Source organism: Pelecanus crispus, chromosome 4, assembly GCF_030463565.1.
Source record: "Pelecanus crispus isolate bPelCri1 chromosome 4, bPelCri1.pri, whole genome shotgun sequence".
Lineage (NCBI taxonomy): Eukaryota > Metazoa > Chordata > Aves > Pelecaniformes > Pelecanidae > Pelecanus > Pelecanus crispus.
Window position 1 is genome coordinate 78,877,803 of NC_134646.1, and position 11,368 is coordinate 78,889,170.

The following is an 11,368-nucleotide window of genomic DNA, read 5'->3' on the forward strand; positions in this document are numbered from 1 at the left end:
TTGCCAAAAAAATTAAAACCAAAACAAACCATTCAGCCAAATGGTTGAATAGTATTTGTGCCTTTTTGGAAAAAATAGTGTGCATTTCTCCCACTTCTAACAAGACAATGTGCAATGAGCTTTGTGAATTCACCATGGAGAGGTTCTTCAACACATCTGAGCAATCCTGAGCTTCACTGAGCAGGTGCTTCCTCTTGGCCTTCAAGACCATGAATATAATACTGCAGTGATCTCTGGTAGAAGAAAATTGAGCAGTTTTTACTGTGCTGATCTGGGACCCTTATCTGACCTCTACCTTCTTACCCTTGCTCTTTTGCCCAGGGTTAAAAGCAGCTGTAGATGCGGTGCCTACTGTGTATGGTTTTGCACAGCCTTGAAGAAAGCCCCTTTTTGTATCTGCAAACTGAAAAAGGGGTAAGAAGGGCTGCCTGGTTAATTACCAGACTTTGGCTGGGGTGTTCTGTAGGCCATTCTGTTCCACTCACCAAAAAAGATTAATCAGGAAACAGGAAGAAACAACTGTGTTCCTGCAACTACTCAAGATTTGAGTCTAGAGACCTGGAATTAATGGGAGCATGTGGTGAAGAGGCAGAAGGACTAATTGCAAATTGCAGGTACTGTTCCTCTGACAACTGTCTGGATTACTTTAAATAATAGGGATCCAAAGCAACATACTCGTTTCAGCTGCAATTATGCTGTTTGGACAATTCCTTCTTCCTAGCATGTGACGGTGTGTACTGCCACCCACTGCCTGGTGACTGCGTCCTTTCTACTCAACTTGCGGACAACAAGAGCTCCAATTCTATGTAAATGGTGACCAGCAACACAACTCAGAGTAGCAGGTGTCTTTTACTTTCATTTCTGTAAATAATTACATGAGAAAGTTGTAGTTTGTAAAACCATGCTTCATTTCTACAGTAAAGATGCAAATTCTCCCTCAACATACACTTCAACCTTGCTATGCATGAAGTATCTTCATGCAAAAAACAACAAAACAAAGCACCACCTGTCAATATGTACTCAGTCTCTCAAAAAAACAAAAATAAAAAAGCAGTTTTGTTTGCTACTTCTGTCATCTATCAAACAGATTTCATGCTGATCTTGCAAGTGTTACTCAAATACAGCCTGTCATAGTAATGAGTATTAGGTTCACTTCAGCCAGGTTCAGTGGAAGACATGTTTATGCTCTTTAATCTGTCAAATACCTACTTCGGTGCTGCTTTGCACCTGCTCAGCTGACAGTTTAAGCTGCTGCTTGAGTGTCTGGCCTTTGAGTGAGCCAAAGAGCAGAGATTCTTGAGAACTGCAGTCATTGTTGCAACCTTACTAAACAAATATGCAAGTCAAAGGAAAAAAAACCAACAAACCCTAATTGCAGCTTTTGAAATAGTCCCATATCCTTAAATATCGTTAGAAGTGTTTTGGACTAAGGCCACATCTGCACTAGAAAGCTTTACTGGTGAAACCTGCAGGATTTTTGTATTGTTTTCAGAGCTCAGTAACTTACTTATATGACTCCATGCAATTACCTTGCCTGAGCTAGGTTAGGTATGAACATGTAAGTGGGTTTCTGTCAAGTAACCAGAGCCAAAGTTTGCTGGCTTTCTGCTGCCTGTGAGAAAGATGAGGCTGATCCAGTAATAATGTAGACTGACATGCAAACCATGTGTGATCCAGAAGAAAGCTTGCTGAAACTAAGCTTAAAATTCCATTTTCTGTAACCTGATACCATGACTATAATTCTGCTCTGTTTTTTTAACTTTTATTATCATAGCTACTGTAGAGTGGTAATTTTAAGAAGAGGCAATGCAGATATGGCTAGTGAAAAGGAGTTAATTGTACGCTGCAGGCAGTGACCAGATGCTGGTAAGGAGGAGGCCAGCTGGCCCTGTGCAACAGATGATTCAGTTCATGATACACAGGTGAGACGTGGTTAGAAGAAACTACATTCTTAGAAATAATGCGAAATTGTGCCAGCTTCTATGGCAAGCGAGAGCTACTGCAGCCGTAGGCGACAATAGCTCTCGCAAAGCCTGTAATTCTTGAGTACTTAACCTTTTGACAGCAGAGGATTTATGACCAGAAGGTACAGGCTGGATGAGTATTACCTAAGTGTGCTGGGCAGTAATGTATTCAATGAACGAGGCTGGGGCTCTTGTTAGAGGGGGAAAAACGGATGAATATCCAGACCGTGGGCTTTCTCCTCTTGCGTGTTGCTCCTGTGAACTGAAGCAGGAGGCGGCACTTTTTCGTAATTTTTAAGGTTTCAGTTGAGGCATCATGATGGATTTTTTGTGGTGTACTGAAAACAGACTGACTGCTGTAGAGCTGAATCAGGGTATGCAAAGACTGCACCTGAACAAGCAGAAATAGAACACATAATTAAACACCCTCAGGGGTAACTGCATGCCTTAGAAACTGAATTCTAGAACAACAACAAGAAAAAAAGTTTGCTTTGAGAACAGTGTTGCTTCCTGTGCTTTATACCTTACCAATGTCAATAAATTTCATTAAATTAAGAATATTATATCTCATTGATTGTTTTAGCTTTAATCTGACAACTCTAGGCATTCTCCAGGTTGTTTTGAATTACCGTTGTAAAAGGTCAGTATGTGCCAGACCTCACGGATGAGCACGATCTCGCTGCGCGTCTGCAAACGCCGTCCATTTGCAATTAAAACCACCCGAAAACTCCACTTACCGAAGCATAGCAACCTCATGGCGTTACCCAGCCTTATTCAATAGTGATGTAAAATATTACTTAATGCCATGTCATTTCACAAAACAGGAATTTTTGTCGGAAGGGCCTGCAGTAGGGTCGGAACCGGCTCTGCGGGGACCGGAGAGCCGCGCTGATGACTGCGAGCCTTCATCTTTAAATCACAGGAATCTGTATTTTTCCTTTCCTTTCCTTTCGGCTATGTTTTTTTTTTTTTGTGGTGGTTTCGCGCGGGCAGCGCTCCCCGCCCGCGCCGCGGGCTCGCGGCGTGGTGGGCCCCGCCCCCCCCCCAGCCAGCGCGCGCCAAAACCGCGCGCCGCCGCGCTCGATTCTCCCGCCAACACGCCCCGGGGGCGGGGCGGGGCCGGCGGGGCTAAACCATTGCAGCCGGCGGGCGGGGGGGGGGGGGGGGGGCCAGCGCCCGCGGGGCTGCGTCTGCCGGGGGCGCCGCGGCGGGCAGCGCCTTTGCGCCGCGCCCGGCAGCCGGTTCGGCTGGGCTCGGCGGGCGAGGCCGCGGTTTGGCGGCTGCGCTTTGCCCTTCTCCCTTCTCCCCCCCCGCGTACCTGTCCCGGTGGCGGGGCCGGCGCGGGCGGGGCGGGGCGGGCGGTGCCAGTCAGCGCCGGCGGGAGATGCGAAGGGGCTGAGCGCGAAGCGAGGCCGCTCTCCCGCGCCGCCCGCCTCGCCCCCGGCGCCCCGCGCCATGTCCTTCCGCCAGAGGAGCCCGCACGGCGGCGCGAGGAGCAGGTGGGGCCCCGCGGGCTGAGGGGAGGGGTGGGGAGGGGTGGCGGTACCGGCGCTCGTCGCTCCCCTTCTTCTCCGCGGTGGCGGAGCGGCGGGCGGCGGCGGGCGAGCCGCCCTCCCTCGGCCGGGCGCCGGGGCGGGGGGACAGCGGCGGCCCGCGCGCACCTGCCCGCGGCCTCCCCGCCCGCCGCTGCCGGCCTGGCAGCCATGTCGGGCCGCGGGGCGGCCGGGGGGCCCTGGCTGAGGTGCGGGGCCCCGGCGATGGCGGGGCCAGGCGGGGGGGGGGGAAGCGGGGCTGCAGCTCCCGCGGGGGGAAGGGGTGCCCGGGCCCAGGCCCCCTGCTGCCCCCGTCTGCCGGGGCGGGCCGCGGGGCCCTTAGCAGCGCCGTTCCCCTGGGGCCGCCGCGGCGGGGCCGCCGCCTGAGGGGCTCCTGCGCGGCGGGGCCGCCGCCTGAGGGGCTCCTGCGCGGCGGGGCCGCCGCCTGAGGGGCTCCTGCGCGGCGGGGCCGCCGCCTGAGGGGCTCCTGCGCGGCGGGGCCGCCGCCTGAGGGGCTCCTGCGCGGCGGGGCCGCCGCCTGAGGGGCTCCTGCGCGGCGGGGCCGCCGCCTGAGGGGCTCCTGCGCGGCGGGGCCGCCGCCTGAGGGGCTCCTGCGCGGCGGGGCCGCCGCCTGAGGGGCTCCTGCGCGGCGGGGCCGCCGCCTGAGGGGCTCCTGCGGCCCGCACCTGCGTGTGCCGCTCAGCTTGGTTTGTTGAAGGCAGGCGAAGAAATAAACGCCGATGCCTTGCGCGGGAGGATGCTTTAAAGAGGTCCGTAAGGCAAAGCCGCCTCACGTTGTCTCTTGGCCTGTCTGCTGCCAGCCCGCAGCCCCCGCCTCGCTGGTCCCAAGGAAGGAAGCGCGGCGCAGATGGGAAGCGGAGAACGCAGGAGGAGCCCGATGCACCCGCGCCCCATGAAAACAAGCACCATGAAAACAAGCACAGGCCTCCTGACAGCAGGCTGCACAGGTAGGCCGCGCTTGCAGTAGGAACGGCAGCTCCTCTGTGCATCAGGAGCTGTTGAACTGCTGCACTCGGTTTCTCAAGCCCTGCCTATTTATAAATCGCTCGTGGACCACAAACAAATGGTCCTAAAGGAGGGAAAAGAATCAAGTGCGGTGTTTTTCTCTCGGAGTCACTTCTTAAGAATAAACTTTTTTCCCCTCTTATGGCTTGAATTACATTCTTCATCATTTTTCTGTCTGTTTCCTGCTTCCTTACTGCCATTTATCATGAAGCAATAACTGCACAAGCCCATCATGTTTGTCTGTGGGTACAGGTTGCACGTACCGTTGTGGTAAAATAAAAAAAGCCATCTGTCTTCATATTTCTGAAGGCAGTACAGATCGTCTTGAAAAGTTGTGTCAGCACGTGTCTGAGGGCACTCGCTCTGTTCATACTGCTGCTCGCTGCCTTCCTTACCATTTCCCAGTACAGGTAAACTTCAGTTTAGTGAAAGTATCTTATTTTATATCACTATGTACATCTGAGCTATTCATGCCACAGTCCCTTTAGTCCCTTTTATCAGTGGGTGGGAGTTGTGGCCTGCAGCCCAGTTGATTGAATCTAGGTTTCTAGTCTAGAATGAGGTGGGTGGTGCCCTGCAACTACCCGTTTTTCTTTGCTGATAATAAGCAGGGAAGACATTAGTCAGTGGCTCAAATTACAATATCCAGAGTAAGTTAAATTTATTTCAGGAAGTGTGTTTGAATAGGGGTACAAAGATGAAACTTTACAGACTGCTTCATCAGTTTCAACCTAAACAAACAATGCTTTTGTGTGTCTTCCAGTATTGAATTGAACAGGCATACTCTCAGGTTTAGTTTGGATTCAGCTCTGATTGAAGTTGTTCTCTTCGTGCTTAAAATGGGAAGAAGATTGGGATGGAGGCCAGGTCACACAATGGATTCAGTCTAGGGAGGGGGCTACAGCCTTATTTTTCTGCACCTCTGGCAGAGTTTGAGCACCGTTTGCAGTCCTGTTGCAGCACCGGGGCTTCTTACCAAGTGTGAAACAGCATGTGGGCATGAGGATCTGAAGACAGACAGCTAAGCTTAGTATGTCTGGCACCAGTACTGTCACAGAGCAAATTAATTGAGAGAAAAAGCTGTAGACCCTCCCACATTCTCCCTAATTCTCTGTATGCACAGCACAGGTACCAAATCAAACAAGTACAAAAAGGTGTGACCCAGTGTTGAGGAAAAAGTTCAGATGATGGGACTAACTGGCTTCTGGGATTGCGCTGTTCTCTACCACGGGAGAGCAATAATTGAACGTGGCCTGCATTTTGTGCAAAGTTAGAAATCAATATAAGCAAATGCTACAAATCCTCGGAGGTTGGACAGATATTTGCAGAGGGACCTTTACTGTTTGCTATGGATTTTTAATTTTTCTGAGTTGGTAACTGGGTTTCATCTAAAAAGAACTTTTAGTTTGAATTTAACAAAAACTTCAAAGTAATGCAAGCTGATCTCTGAGCTGGGAGCAGGGAGGGAGTTGGATCTGGTTTTAGCACAGATGGATCTAATTCCCTGACTTCAAGGGACTTCTTTGCACAGAATCCTGGTAAGTCTCCAGATCTACTGAAAAAGCTCTGGTCTGTAGGATACAGTTTTGAGTTTGTACTTCGGGAAAATTGGTCATCAGGAGGACAGAAACTGGAAAACATACTCAATAATCTGAATATAGACAACTATTCTTGGCTGGGAAGGGTTATAAGCTTATTCCCTGCAACAGTCTGAATCTGCTTGTGGTGCTAATGGGCTACAATAAAGTTGTTAAATACCAGTTTGCAAAGTCGTAGCTAAAGCTCAGTTTGCTAGCTAAAAATTGACTACTTTTTTTGTGCCTTTGCCTTCTCTACTAGGTACATTGTCACATGGAGAAACTCCTGGTGCTGTCATGTAACTTTAGCTGTACAATTGTATACTGTGTTCTAACGTTTGTCTCATACAGCTAATGAGTCTGCAATCACGAAAGAATAAATATTTGTTAACTCACTTAGTGGAGTGAAAATAAGTGAGTAAATGAGTGAAGTTGGTATTTCACATACTGTTTTCTGAAGGGCACTAGCTTAAAGTTATTGAAAGTGTAGGCTAGGTTACATGCTACAGTGGTATGTTTCTGTAGACACCTACATAAACTTCTTAAGAAAAAGAAAAAAAAAAAAAAAAAAAAAACCAGACCGCACAACCTCAAGGTGGAACTCTCAACTGATGCTTAATTTTACAATGATGACATTTTAATAGAACAATACAAAATTTTCACACTCACTGTGAATATTATAAATGAATATATTAAATAGCTATCAAGCTGTGAATGGGGGAGATGCTGGGGGTGGGAAATACAATAAAAGAAAATTTTAATGTAGAGGCTTTTTTCTTTTTTTTTCTTTTTTTTTTTTTTCTTTCTTTCTTTCTTTTTAGTTTTACAACACCAGAAGGCCCTGGATCCCTTTCCCGGTGTTCAGATTGGGGAACTGCAGTGGAAGAAGATGAAATGAGGACCAGTGTTAACAAAGAAATTGCAAGGTACCCACGGGTGTTTAAGATGATGCAGGGAAAGGAGGGGAAATGGTAGTTGTCTTGTAGAATCTGTATTGACTTTTATTTTTAACTTCACCATTGTAGTAAAAGTAGACCAACCTTAGTTTCTTGTCTGCTGCTTTTAGGTCAGCTTTGGCTTAAGTCCTGGAGGAATGACATAGCATACCCTGGAGAGTTGATGTGTATCACTAAATACCTCCCTTTTGGAAGAAACCTTTCCTGAATCTCTTAGATTAAATTACTTTGAATGTCCTTTCACTAATTCCTGGTTTTGTATATCAATGCTATAAAAAGATTTTTAGGGAAAAGACTTAGGAAAAGGAAGTCCGCAGATTCTTTTTTTTTTTTTTTTTTTTTTAGGGGAAAATGAAATGTTCATTCCATAGTGGAAAGCTTTTACAGTGTTTGGGTTGACTTCAAGACTGCTGCTTAGCTGAGAAGTAAAATCAACTGTGAGCGGTGGCAGCACAGCCTTATGTGTTCCCTTCATGTTTGTATATTCCTAATACTGATTTGAACTCTTACAGATACAGAAGAAAACTCCTGATAAATGAATTTTCAAGAGAAAGGAAGTCTTCCTCTGGAAGGTAGGTTAAATTTCTAGCTTAGCTGAGGAAAATCCTGACCTGATTTTCACATATACCATTGTTGCTTCTGAAACGCGCAGTTCAAAATAGTTCATCTTAAGTCTGCTCTAATGTCATAGTTCAGTAACATCCCAAGCATTCATTTCAAAAGTTTTAGCATGTTTCTTTATAATCTTCTACATGTGGGTTTGGTTTTGAGTCTTGTTTTCTAGTAGTCACAAATTTACAATGTTTTTTTCTTTAGTTCTGATTCAAAGGAGTCCACTGTGACTGTAGAACTTGAGACGGATGAAGTGGTTTTGATGAGAAGACAAAAACAGATAAACTATGGAAAAAACACAATTGCATATGATAGATACATTAAAGAAGTTCCTAGGTAAGCTGCTGTTATTTCTGGAAAACTAAATATTTGATTGTAAGCCATACCTGTTCTTTATAAGCATATTAACGTACTAAACTTGGTATCTGAAACACACTCACATAGAAGGCATCTACAAATTAAACCTTCTAAGACATTTTTTAACAGATAAGTGGCACTAACAATCAAATGAGATGTGGATTTTTTTTTTTACTAGTCAGTACATGAGGAATGTTCCTTCAAACTCTCTCATGCTGCAGAAATGGAAGTGAAAGTTCTTTTGGTTGTGCTTGTCAACTAGAAATGAAACTGCTTTTTGCAGTCAATTTTCTCATTAATAAGCTAAAAGACAAAACGGACTACAGTTGCCCTTAAGTTTGGAATATGTTACATTCGGAAATTTCATGCTGAAGTTTTCAGACCTATGATTCATAATTTTTTTTTTTTTTCATTTGACTTGAAGACAGAAAAACGAAAACATTCATATGGAGATGACAACTCTTCACTTGAGTGCTGGAGTTGAGTATTTTCTCAAATAATGGAATCACTTAGAATTTGCTGCATTGTAATGAGCGTGTGTAGCAGGCAATCAGTCTTAACATTAAAAACTACTTTATGTCTGTGTGAAAAACAGTAATGAATTTTTCATGTCTAATATCTGAATAGATGCCATCGTGTACCAGGAGTTCATCCCAGAACTCCCAATAAATTTAAGAAGTACAGCCGTAGGTCATGGGACCAGCAAATTAAACTATGGAAAGTTGCATTGCATTCCTGGGATCCACCTACTGAAGAAGGATGTGATCTGCAGGAAATGTATGTATACGGTATTCAAGATACCTTTATAGAAATTAATGTATAAAATCTCATGTTTTAAAAAAAAAAGCAAGCCCAGCATAGCCCTTTGTGAGACAAGTCAGTGATTGCTGAATGTTTTAATTAGTTACTTGTCCACACTTAGTGCTATTCAGTTCCTTCTCAGTCAAAATATCTAATAGCTTTCTGCACCTAGTTGGTGGGAGTAGACTTACCCAGTGTCCTTGCATGGGCATACATATATATCCCTTGCTTTTTTAATGTATGTCCACTGGGTGAAATCAGAGCTTGTTCTGCAGTGCTCTATAAAAGAAAATACCACACCATCGAGGCAAGCTGATTCTTTCAGAGCAGTCTGCAGATTAATCTGTGGTAGAAGCAGTGCTGGAGAGTTCTCGCTAATTAATAGCTCTCATGAATGCTGAGCTTGGACCAATACAGTGTATGAGAACCTGCCTCATAGCCTTCTCGCTTGCTAGTTCAAGAACAGTGGTATAAATTCTTGTTTCTTGAGCAGAGCGGAGGAGAGAAGTCTTGGTACCATTAAATTAAAAGCATGGCCACAAGTGTTCAAGGTCCAAGCTCCTGTGGTATTCTGCTCTAGCAGATGTAGAATAATGCAACTAGTTATTTTCCTTTATAGAGAGCAATACAGCCGACCAGGAAACATCCAGAATAAAACTGGGTCTATAGAATGAAGGGGACACAGATGTAACTAATTCCTCAGGAAACAGTTTTGTGGTAGTAAACTACTGTTTTTCCCTAACAGTGCTGCTGATTTTAAACCAATACGGAGCAATGGGAGCTAAAAGCAAAGGCTTACTTTTAGCTTCCTTTTACTTGTAATTGATGTGAGAGGAGTTGTTATTTCGTCCTGAAGCCTACTGTATACGTTGGTGTTGAAATACTAGTCTGTCTTCAGGTGCTGGGGTCTAGTTCTGTGTACACTGGATACTAAATTTTATGTTGCAAAACCAATTGATGAAAACCTTGTCTGGGGAAAAAAGAGAAATTCCTTGCTCTTCCATAACATTTGTCATCATTTGTATTGAGGCATTGTTTGAGTGTTGGGTATTTGTCTTTGACAAGTTGCAGTATTCAATCTCAAGACTTTAATTTAGTCCTTGGCCATTTTGGCTGTATTGAGTTGACCTGCTATTCTCTTCGGGCTCTGCAGTTTGCTACCACTGTCCCGATAATCTCTGCAGGTCGTCTTGTTCTTCTTTAGCCATCATTTTCAGAACTGCACCAACAAAGTGCAACTTAGTACTAAAAAACTGAATTTTTTTTAAGCTGTATGTTTTTTAATTATTTTACAGTAGTCCTGTTGACCTTGGTGAGATGGAGACAGAATCTGTTGGAAGCAATTCTACTGAATCTCAGACAAGCTGTCAAGATAATGATGTAAGCATATCTGTTATTTTGCATAAATATTTGTTAATAATTGGTCTGTTACTTGGAATTAGATCCAGAGTAGCCTGAATACATGAGAAATTGCATAATCTGCCGTGTTTAGGGACTGTTTATAAAGCTGAGTGATCTTTAAATTCAGACACTTCCCCAGCTATAGCCAGTATCTGTCTGTAGCTTGAGTTTAGAGAGTTAGAACTTAAGTGACCATCTCAAATGACAGATATCTCGCTTTTCATAGCCTGCAAAAGAAAATTTATCTGTTCAAAGCATGTCAGTTATGAACTGTGATGTATAGTGCAAATACTACTTTAGATTGCAATATCTAATGTTAAAACAGGATGTAATTTTCTTGGCACGCTCAGACTTTTTGAAGTAGGCTCTGTTTATATCCAGAAAGCATTTAGTACAGCTGAGCAGTAACCTTCAGTAAAGATCTAGTAATATTTTTCTTACTGGATTTGTTTCTCTGGTGAATATTGAATCTGTATAATGTTTTAATGTATGCGTATATAGATCCTTAAAACATTTGCAGGAAATTCTAGAATGTGGTTGAATGGGCAGAAGCCTTCATTTTTTGTGCCTGTAAAATGTTTGTAAGCCTCTGTTACAGGGTGGTTGAAACAAATTACAGAAGTTAAATGAATTCTTGCATAACTAAACTTGTATTTAACTGCTAATTATTAACTGACTTTGTATTCCAGGATACCTGTTCTGGCACTCCCACCAAAGTCAGACATGTTGACTATCAAGCAGAAGGTGAATTCGACTTGGAAGTGTGTTTGAGTGAACCACTTAAAGATTTTGATACTGTGAGTTAAATAGTCTCGTGCAAACTGTTTTAGAGGAACTTTCTTTTAAATTTGAGAGATTAGCTTAATTCATAAACTGTTAATAGTAAGAAAGCTTAAGCAAAGTTGAAGGCTGTTCTCCCAGTTGTGGTTGGTCTACGTATTCTCTGGACCAAAGTTATGTAAAAATACAGTTGTGTGACTTCTTAACTTTTAATTTATGTATATCAGATTTTTTTTATAAGACCTTTTAATAGAAAAAATAGCCAAAGGCAATACTGTCCTCAAGTAATTATAAATAGTTCAGCAAAGATCTTATTGATTTTATTTTTCCCTCACTCTGTCCATAATTTCAGTTGTCCGCCT

General features: G+C 44.3%; 1 protein-coding gene across 1 annotated transcript; it reads left to right on the top strand.

The window, feature by feature from the left end:
• Window positions 1-3,419: 3,419 nt before the first annotated feature.
• On the top strand, window positions 3,420-11,156 carry LOC104032301 (stem-loop histone mRNA binding protein). The gene is made up of 8 exons (XM_075709285.1): window positions 3,420-3,463; window positions 4,318-4,464; window positions 6,921-7,025; window positions 7,568-7,627; window positions 7,872-8,003; window positions 8,652-8,801; window positions 10,121-10,205; window positions 10,916-11,156. Exons 1-8 carry the CDS (start codon window positions 3,420-3,422, stop codon window positions 11,030-11,032), a joined length of 840 nt encoding a protein of 279 aa, XP_075565400.1. The 3' UTR covers window positions 11,033-11,156.
• Window positions 11,157-11,368: the final 212 nt, after the last annotated feature.